Genomic DNA, 10,796 nt, shown 5'->3' on the forward strand with positions numbered 1-10,796 from the left:
TGAAAACCCAGAAACACAAAATGCCGAATTTTAATGTTAATAATGTATTTTATGCACATAGGCCTATTATTTTTTTTACACTATTAATAGGCTATAAAATATGTATATTAATATCGATAATATCTAGTCCAAATAATATTGTCCATGTTTTTCCCTCATGCATGCAATTTATGTACATCTCTATATGGGCTAAAATAATTAATTTTATTAAAGGCTATATATTGTGCAATTGAAAGCCGTGTGCTGCAATGAAATATGACAGCAAGAAGAGCATTACTAAGATGGTGGGTTATTTACAGTGATAGGCCTATATCAGAAATCAAGAAAGCAATGCATTATTATTATTATTATTATTATTATTTTTACCTGTTATAAGATATTTCTGTAGTGTCCCTGAGTGTTGGGGGTGGGTGGCAATGGATGGCATAAAGTTTCGCGTAACTGTAGCTAAAAATTCAATTAACTGTCGTTGCAACTGACACGTCTGTCCACCACAATGGCAGTAACTGTCGTAATTGACCTACTTAGCCCAAGTATTTTCTCAAAGACACACAGTATGACGGTTGGATGAAATGGCAATGAGAATTATGATGTGGGTTATTAAAACCAAGCCCATATTGTTGTATGAGAAAGTGTGCGGTTAAATTAGTGTGTGATGTGATATTTCTCTTTCACCTGAAATGGTGAGATCATGATGGAAATACACAAATAATGGTATGATTTATGTAAGTGTAAATAATTTAGGATAATTATATATCATTGTGTAGCGATGTAGTTGTAGCCTATTGGATTTTTTTTCATATAAAAAAAATCAGCTAAAAACTACGCCCTTTTTTCTATTAGCTGATTTTTTTTATATACAACTAATAAATGTATTCAAAACAGGAACTTGTATAAATTCTTAAATAAAGTGATTACTTTATAGGCCTATAGGCTGCAGCAACTCATGAATTTATTTATTGTGGTGCAAACGTACTCATGATTTTTTTCATTGCACTCTATTTCCCCAGTTGTTTGTGCATTTACATTTCGCATTTTATGTGATGGAAATGTTACTTTATGTTGTTGAGATATTATTTCGTATATTATTAAATATTCGCATACATTTTTATCTGTATGGCCTACCGTGTGTGTCAGTTTACTTGACCAATAACCTCCTTAATCTTCTAACTCCATGAAGGTTTCATTTTATTGGTAAGACGATGCAGATATATTGTAAGTTGTTTGTTAGTCGCGAGAAAATCCTGTGCTCTTCGGCCGTCTTGGACGACTTACACGTGTTCGAAATATTGTGGACTCGATGGATGCAGTATTATATTGTGGACTTTTGGTAAAGGTTAGTTTAGAACTCACAAATAATCAATTATTTATTGTTTTATTTTGGGAAAAACACCTGGACAACCTGGATAACACCAGTGCTTGTATTCCTTCGTGTTCCCGAAAGAGGGATAAAAAAAAGAAGAAAAAAGAGCCCGCAATGGCCTCTAATCGTTATGGGTTAAAACGAAGAAAATGAATATGATCAGTTGTTCTAAAGTTTGTATGAAAATGAAGCTGCTTCAAATAATTTTTAAACAAAAGTAGTTAGGCTAAATATAATATGATATACCGGTAGTAGCTATATAAATGTGTTTGTAAAAAAAATACTGTTTTCCTAAGTGTTTACAAGATCAGTCAGCCATTAAGACTAATGTCAGGCGAAGTTATTTGTTACACTGTGATATTGAGGTTATTCTTGTTTTCTTCGTTTTGACACTGTTAGTGCTTCTTTTATTGTCAAGTATACAATATTCAATGAAACTCTCAAGTGCATATACATTTTTTCTGTTAGTTATTCGCGCTGTTTGAGACATTGTTTAGGCTACTTCTTTTTTTTTTTTTTTTTTTTTTTTTTTGAATTAAAGAAAATATATTTAAGAAAATATCACAGACTGAATTTTTAAGAAAACTTCAAACACGCACCAATTATTTAGAAAACTTCATTTCGTGCCAATTTCATTTGGAAACAGTCTAAGATTCCTAAAAACTGTTTTGACCATTTCGCACCATTCATTAGATTGTCTTTAGAGAGTGAATGAAAAAGGAGATTATTTGTCAATGTCAAGGACGATAATTGAATGTTCCACTGCTCGCAATTATGATGGAAGAATTCAAAGATTCGATTCTGAATCTCCGCCTCCAAGTGAACTGGTGTAATTATGTGATGTCGCTCAAATCAGACCCTTACAATAGAATTATTCCAGGACCCGTCGGCAACCGTAAAGTCGGCAGTTTGCTCTCTACCCCTCCTTTACCGAGGGCACTCTTTGTGAAAGTTTTCCTTTCAGTCACAGAGGACTCCGGGGTGTTAGCTCTGTCCCCACAGCTGTTTAAATCAAAATTTGAATTAATAGCCTATTGGATTTGTAGTTTATTTCACTTTTTTTAATAAATAGATTTTTGTTTGAATTATTGTAGTACCATCGTTGATTTTTTTTAATTGGGTTTTTCTGAATTCGAGTCATGAGAATCCAGCACAACAGTATAGCCTATTATTCAAAAGTTTGCAGAATTGTCACGTCATACATTCTATTGTGAAATACCATCCGTTGCTGCAATGCAGACCAACATGTTGCTGTGCTGGATTCAGAAAAGGCGGTCTTTAAAGTAGGCTTTGAGTTACGTTTGAATTGCCCTCTGCCCTAAAGAAACCCCGCCAGTGAAATATTGGGATTAACTGGTCTTTGAGGCGCGGATTAGCGCGACTTTCCCAAGCCGCGCATTCCTGGTGCCGTGTCCCTTAAAACGAAAGGGCCGGAAACCCGGCGGGAAAAATGAGAAATAATTAAAATTTGCCCAGGCCAAAGATACGTTTTCTTTATGTGTCCTGATCTTAAATAGCCAAATTACAAGACATATACAAGCCAGTGCTTTTCAAGTTTTACCTTTAATTTAAGTTTCTGAGGCCTAAACCTTATTAAAGCCAAATGAACCACTTGTTGATGCATTATTAAAATGGATTGGAATAGCCTACAGCGTGGAGTTCAGATGGACAACTTCTTGTAAATGAATCAACCAGGAGATTGCCATTAATAGCTAGGCTATTTAATGTGGATATGCACATTTGCTCTTTTCATTCATCCAAAGGAAATGAACATAATATCAGTTTGAAAGGTCGTTGTGGAATAATTAACATGTTAGAGCGCTTTTAAATGATTCTTTTAAATAAATAAATAATATTGTTTAATGCACACGCCATAGTTAGGCAGTTTCCTGATAAAACATCATTGTCACTCAAGAACATTTGTCGGTTCAGTTAATTTGACTCATAAATCGGGCCTCTCCGTCCTAATCACATTTAAAGCCAGTAATTTCAAACTATTGTAGCTAACCTACAAAACACAAACACACACATAAAATTCAGAATACATTTTAATAACTCGTCCAGACTTAATAACTTTAAATATTGTGTCAGATTTTAAATTGTTTATTCATATTTCTGTGGCGGGACCACATTACCACTCCAGACAGGTTTAAGATCCACGTGTGTGCATCAGTTATGACCATTGGAGATCAATGAACGGGGACAGACAGTTCCTTTCTTACACATTCTCTTGAGTCCCTGTATTTTCGAGATTGTTTGTCTTAATCCAATAGTAATCATGTGGCTAATCTTATTTACCGTCGTGTTCTCTTAAAGAAAAAAAAGTTTAAAATCTATTAAAATCACAGCCGAGTCTTCGCAGATGCGACGGAGCTCACAAATTGCATACAGTTACAACAGATCACAGTTTCGAAGGCTAGCACAGATAAAAAAAACACACAAATGTACCATTTATATAAGACACACATTGATTGTCTTTAAAAACTACATATTGATTCCTTATAAACACCTTTTCTTAAATAAAGTAGTGCATCCAGGTCGCCACGGGGGCGTTCAGCACACACACACACACACACACTCGCACATCCTCTCTATCATCCTCCTGATGGAAGTGTCTCTCGTCTTGCCAACATTGAAATAGGTCGGCGTGCTGTAAGAGGCTTAGAGAAAGCCTGCCCATTCCAAGCACTTAAGCAAAAGATTGGCTCCTTTTGCCATGTAGTTTTTTTTTCTCCTCTTTTCTTGTGTAAGGATTTGTTCCGTGGCTTTGACCTAACTTATTACAAATTCACTTTGATTCCCTGTATACCTTAAACAACAGGTTGTGGTCAGATGGCCTATGTTTATACGCACTCACCACCTTTCAAATACTTTGCACGCCACAAGGGGTGCATGTAGCTCAAATAGATATTTCATGTCAAAGACAAACTTCAAAAGCGCTGTCGGGCTCAATGCAACCCATCCATCTCGGAGAGATCGCGCGCCACGGAACACTTCTGTTTTTGGAAAGATGGCAGGTCTACAACGTTTATTTTATGGTCTTTTAGTGTGTTGATTGGACAGAATGGCAGACGTTTTGTTAGTTTCACAACACCTGGAATTTCCAGGAGGAAGTCTGGTCTTTGTAATCCAAGCAATCAGCATTAAAGTTCAGTTTCCACGAGGACGCTTGGTCCTTATAATCCAAGCAATCCGCGGTGGAGTTGAAGCCGAGCCCCGAGGCACCGTAACCTTGTGTGGGAAGGGACGCGGGAGACTGGTTCAGGTGGCTGGTGACAGCGTTGCTGCTCATGGGGCTCAAAGTGGATCCTGGTCCGGTCAGCTGATGGTGCATGGGCGTCAAGTAAGAGCCGCAGTCCATGCCCCCAAAGTAGGACGTGGAACCAGCGTAGCCCTGGCTGTATCCAGACGCTTGAGTATAGGTCATGGGGTATGATCGCTGCATGCAGGAGGAGGAGGTAGAGAGTGGGTCTGACAGCGGCGAGATGGAGGCCGGGCTCCAAATGGACACCGGCGCGGTTGTGGTGGAGATGGCCGGTACTGAAGTGCTGGAGGGCGGGGTGAACTGGCCACTCGCCCCGCTCTCAGAACTGGCCTCCCGCGCTGGAGAGCTCTTCTTTTTGGCAGGTCGCACCTTGTTCTGGCCTCCGTTTTGTTGTTGTTGCTGCTGCTGGCGACACTTTGCCCTTCGGTTTTTAAACCAAACCTGACGTGGTAAAAACAGGATTTATTAACATTTACAATGTCACCTAACTTCCTTATTATGGGGAAGCACAACCTCTATGCTTAAATTATATATGTTCTGTAGTGTTTTAGCACAAAATAAGAAATTATGACATTTACTTTTATTATTTTAGTGCGTCCCTCAGTTCATAAAGATGTCCATGTATTTCACATGTTTGGATTTTTAAAATAAGACACTCTTGCATTTTTTTTAATGATGCGTACCTGTACACGGGACTCCGGTAAGTTGATTTTCAAGGCCACCTCCTCGCGCATGAAAATATCCGGGTAGCGCGTTTTCGCGAATAAAGCCTCCAGCACATCTAGTTGCGCTCTAGTAAATGTTGTCCTTTCCCGCCTCTGCTTTCGAGGAGTCGCTGTTTAAAATAAAAAATGCATCACACGGTTGTCCATCCGAAAATCTTTCATGCATAGATTTACTTTAAAAGCAGGTTATGAATAGAAATACATGACACCAAAATATTCCTATATCTGAAACGGCATTATACATTGATTAATACAAATGTTTGACGTAAGTTATAATTAAATTTTTTTAATATATATATATATTTCAATGCTTCAAAATCCCCCCCCCCCCCCCCCTACTTTTGAGAAAAAATATACACTATAAAAAATATTGTTGGTTTAACTTTAAACTTTAAAAAGTAAGTTACCTGTTTGCCTTAAAATTTTGAGTTCACTGAAATTAACAATTTGAGGTAATACAATGAGGGATATTGGTTTAATAAACAGAAATTCAAAGTATTATGTTATCTGAACCACATTAATTATCTAAGTTGATTTGACAAAAGAAAAAAAGTTGTGATGACAAATCATAAAAATGTATTTTTTTACATATGCCGTTTTATTTTAATTCACCAATTCTTCAAGTTTTTAAATTGTTATAATTTCGCAAGTAAATTGTATGATCTGAAATTGGATTTCAAAAGGCTGTGAACTTCAAAATTATAATATCATAACTGTACAATAAAACAAACCCGTTGAAAGTGTAATTATGAGACTATAGCGCAATACAACCAGCCCAGCAAATCAATTAGCCAGGCCTACTATTTACATTTATGCACATACGGGCAAAACTGTTACTATAATCCTGAATCAATAAAGAGCAACTCAATATCGTAGTGTGCTTAAGCCTTCCAATCGTCTTTTACATCAAATGGTTTATTCGGAAGCTGGTCTCACCTGGGTAACCAACGGACGGGTGCAGAAGGTCCATACCGGAGGCAGTTAAACTTAGCCCGTTGACCGTGTAAGGTGGTTGCTTGAGATACGACATCATGCTAAAGATGGTTGTCGGGGGTAAAGTTGGAGAAAACGTGGAAAGCAGGACACCGGCTCCTTCAGTCTTTCTTCCTTATAGCTTACTTCTGCTTCTAGCTTGTTTACGTCTTCAGCAGTGGATGTGAAACCAAAAACCCTGTGTTCAAAAAACCACAAAGATAAAAAGAGATGTTCACGTAATTGCGACGACGCAGGTTGTCATATAGAAACGCGAGTTCCTGTAGCTGCGATGACTTCTGGGCGAATAAAGCACATCCACACCGCAACGTGCTCTTAAAGCCGCTCCAGACCTCCAGCTGTCCTCATGAGATGAACGAAGCACATCTTGACAAACGCCCCCCGTCCCTCCCCTTCCTCCCCTCTCCCCACCAACCCCAAAAAGTAACATCTATTAATTGCAACAAGTCTTCACAAAGACAAAACTCAGTCGTTCAAATGTGCACACAAGCCAGAAACTCAATTTGCATAGGAACCCGGCTAATTGTCTCAGGCATAAGAGCATTGATTGGGAGCTATTGGTGGAAACAAAGGCCACTGTTAGCCTGATAACTAATGCTGATAACAAAAGCTCCATTGGCGAGGGACAAAAGTAACAATGACAAAAGTAACCTCCTCCTTTCCTTAGTCATATCAGTCAGAACAGTGTTATAAAAGTATAATTATAATTATGTGTTTTGGTATTTTACAGAAATGACCTCTGACTATGTTGTACTTGTAAGGAATCTAACAAATAAGCTCAACTTTAATCTGATGTTCCATTAAACATTTGTCCCTCGATGGATTGTGTTTGTGTAGCTGATGTAGTTTTATTAGTTTAGATAATATTTAATAATAATAATACTAGGCCTACTAATAATAAAAAAATCTGTCTGAAAATATTATTAGTCAATTTAAGTTTTCAGGCCTAAATAAGAACGTAAAACCGTTTCTTATAATTGTCTATTGGGTCAAGCAAACCTTCAAATTGTCTGAAGTTCAGCATCATCCGAATCACAATCCTGTCTGAATAAATTATGATATTATTAAACAAAAACTTATTATACTGAAAAGTTTTTTTTTATCCAACGGTTTCGCCCCTCAATCTGTCACTTAAAACAGTCCTCGTCTAACAGTTGCACAGCCGCTCAATAGTAATTACCTCATCCAAGAATTAATTATGATAAATGTTGTTGTTGATAAATTAACGAGATAATCCGTGTGGCACGCGCTCCCCTAATTACTGGACGCTACCTTTTCAGATGAACGTTTGGCCTCATTGATTCTGTGCATGACTACAATAAAAATCACACGCGTGCGCGCGCTCGCACGCACACACACATACACACACTCAGATACTTCAATGAATCGTTGTCTCTGACACGATACTGAACAAACTACTGAAATAATAATACAAAAGTATTGAGACTATAAGCATCAGATTTCCACTTGTGCAATATATTATGAAAATAAATCACAAGCGAATCGACACAATTGAAAATGAGTGTTTGGATATCTGTATTCATCAGAAATAAGATAATTATTTCTGTCTTTGTTCGCTCATTATTTATCAATTAATTTGAACTCAAACTGTTGAAATGGGCAAACAAAAGTTAGCTTACCTACAGTAGATTTAAATTCACTTTTGAAAATGAAAATGGTGAAACAGCGCACTACCACAAGTCAAAATGTGCACCAGTTAATATCGTTTTTCTTTTTTAAATTAAGGATCACGTTAAACATAGTCTATAGACGATCTTGGCGATCTTAAAATACAAGCCTAAAAAAAACCCAAACGTTTTAGCCATAAAAAGATGAATAGACTGCACAGAAAGATTAATTTACGTAGCACAACAACGACGACAATAATAATAATAATAGGGGCCTATCATAAATGCATAACTAATATTGCACATACACGACTACATAAAGCGGGCTACTTACTGAATAACTGGATTCAATTCGAAGTCCGTAAAAGTTTTATGTCCGATAGCAATATAGCCTACGTCTAAATCGTTACAAAAAAATAATATTCAAGGCATCAAGATACAATCCTTTTCATCAAACCGCGAAGCAAATGAGTTATGATGAAGCCTCTACAGCTAAACACGAAGAATGGATAAAATGGTTTAGAGAGATTAAGCACATACGGTTATGATTCGCTGCTCTTCTGGGTTGAAGTTGCTGGAGTCTGATTTGTACAGCACGCTGGCCAATGAAGAGCTCAGGACTGGAGTCTGTTTCTCTCGCAGGGCCCTTTGCAGGGAAACAAATGTCGACAGCTACTTTTTGATGCAAACTCTCCAGCCAATGAGAGCGAGGCCCTAGCGGAGCACATTCACATCTCTCAGAGTCATCGGAATGTCATTTTATGTTGTAACATTAACTCATAATGTTATGACTAAAGTGGAAAGAGAATTAATTTCTTAGTTGTTATAGGCTACTCCAATCTTAAAAACACTGATCTTTGTTTGAAATCACCATTTTATTTTGGCTTCGGTGGCCCCTAGTGAATAGCCCATGCGCTATAGTTTGTATCCGTATCGTATGCACTCCAAAAAGTTGCAAAGGTAACAATAGTAGGCTATATCATTTCAGATATGATTATAAATCATGAGAGAAAACAGCAGATTCAGTCTTTTATTATTCTTAACACCGAGGAGAAAACAAATGTTGAATATGGACGCTTCAGACCTCTTGCATTTGTGTTGCGTAGCTGGAGGGATTTACGGAGACTTAATTCCTTAAAACTGTCCTCTCGTCCACATGACGCTCAAACGGCAAGTGCTCAAGCTGATATACCCAAAAGCATCAAGAGATGAGTGCATCGCATGGCCATGGGGCTAGATTAAGGCCTTTATAAGACACGTAGGATACACGTGAAACCAGTGGAGTGGCACAACGAGGAGGTGAATTAGGTAGGCTACCTTTAAAAATGTTTAAAACAACACGTTGCCAATATCCACTTGGAGAAATGTCTATCGGGATTCTTCTGTGTGGGAGGACAGTATCATAACAGCTTTAGGTCTGTAGCCTACATTTGAAGACATCCTGAGAAGTAGAGAACCTGACAAGCACCCGATGACTCGAGACGCGCGGACAAATGAACAACGGTGAGAAACATATGAACAGATCATTGTTATAACGCATGCTATTTTTGATTTCATTTAATCCAGGACACTTGTGTTTAAATGAAATTCGACTTTTTCTAAATGAAATAATTTATTGATATAAATACACCAACCTATTTATGATTATTCTGATGATTTTATTATTGTTGTTGTTTTTATCGTTGTTGAATTTCCAATTAGTAAGTTCTAATCCTTTTTCAGTAAAGATAACATTGTGACATTTTGTTTGACATTATTGTAGTATAAACTATGTTGGTATATATATAGGCCTATATAAATATAATAAAAGTTAAGATTAGCATTTTCCTGTTTAGTACCCTACTAATAAATTATATTGATAACACTATATAATACTACTATAATAATTATTATTATTATTTGAGATGTCCCTTCCTTTTTTATTTCACTTACATTAAATGATGCCGTCATTGAGAACGTAGAACCAAATAGAATAATAAAAAAAGTGTCTACTGTTTTATTCCAGTTAGAATCTATCATAAATGTGTTTATTAAAAAACATTTTATTTTATATGTAGCCTAGATCTAGGAATGTCATTCCATTAATCCAGTGTGATCTTTCATTGGGTTACAGATGCAGAAATAAAAACTTTTACACTTGAAGACTTGAGATGGAAAGCTTCGGTTGTGCACCTGCTCTTGATGATGACAGCCACCCTTCTCCTGGTGATTTACCTGTTCATATTTCCCCACATCCACCTGCCACGCGCTGTTTTGAACATCTATAAACAATGGCTTTCACTGCAAGCGCTTTTGGAGTTCTTTGTGTTCGAAAGTTCGACAATGAAAAATGAAGCCAGATAGCCGTTTCTCCTCTAAACTCATTCGCTTGAGCTCAAGTATCAAAAACTGCAGGTCGCTACATGTCGAGGACTAACCAGAATGATAATTGTTCTGGTAGGACCGTGGGAACATCTCTAACATACAAAAAACATGGACAATTTTGTATTTATTGTTGTCGCGGTTTTTCATTTAAGATTTAAAAATGATCGGGCACTTGAAAAGTTCACATCAGCAGTTTTTTTTATACGCTACGTGTTTCACGTTATATTAATGTGCACTGTGTAATTTATTTAGTAACACGCAATGATAAATAATGATCCACCGGCATCCCGTGTGCCTTTATCGCTGGATCTCGCCCAGCGTTGCCTCTCGCTGTTTAAACTGCTAAATTATTTATCAAATTCTAAACGCCTCGCGTCCGGAGGGAACTCTCATCTTTAAAGGAATTGTGGTTCGTCAAAGTGAAAAAGAGCAATGCGTGTTCGCGCCTGTGGCCACAA

General features: G+C 37.2%; 1 protein-coding gene across 3 annotated transcripts; it reads right to left on the bottom strand.

The window, feature by feature from the left end:
* Positions 1–3,615: 3,615 nt before the first annotated feature.
* On the bottom strand, positions 3,616–8,631 carry otx2b (orthodenticle homeobox 2b). 3 transcript variants are annotated; one of them, XM_056245481.1, is made up of 5 exons: positions 8,515–8,631; positions 8,309–8,372; positions 6,290–6,524; positions 5,312–5,463; positions 3,616–5,069 (listed from the first exon to the last, which is right to left on the bottom strand). In XM_056245481.1, the coding sequence occupies exons 3-5, from the start codon at positions 6,384–6,386 to the stop codon at positions 4,449–4,451; spliced, it is 870 nt and encodes a 289-aa protein (XP_056101456.1). In that variant the 5' UTR covers positions 6,387–6,524; positions 8,309–8,372; positions 8,515–8,631; the 3' UTR covers positions 3,616–4,448. The 3 variants fall into 3 exon arrangements, with proteins under 3 accessions (XP_056101456.1, XP_056101455.1, XP_056101454.1); XM_056245480.1 differs by lacking the exon at positions 8,309–8,372; XM_056245479.1 differs by lacking the exon at positions 8,515–8,631 and having other exon boundaries at positions 8,309–8,500.
* Positions 8,632–10,796: the final 2,165 nt, after the last annotated feature.

The sequence above is a fragment of the Rhinichthys klamathensis genome, unplaced genomic scaffold (assembly GCF_029890125.1).
Source record: "Rhinichthys klamathensis goyatoka isolate OS25496 unplaced genomic scaffold, OSU_Roscu_1.1 h1tg000032l_1, whole genome shotgun sequence".
Classification (NCBI taxonomy): Eukaryota; Metazoa; Chordata; class Actinopteri; order Cypriniformes; family Leuciscidae; genus Rhinichthys; species Rhinichthys klamathensis.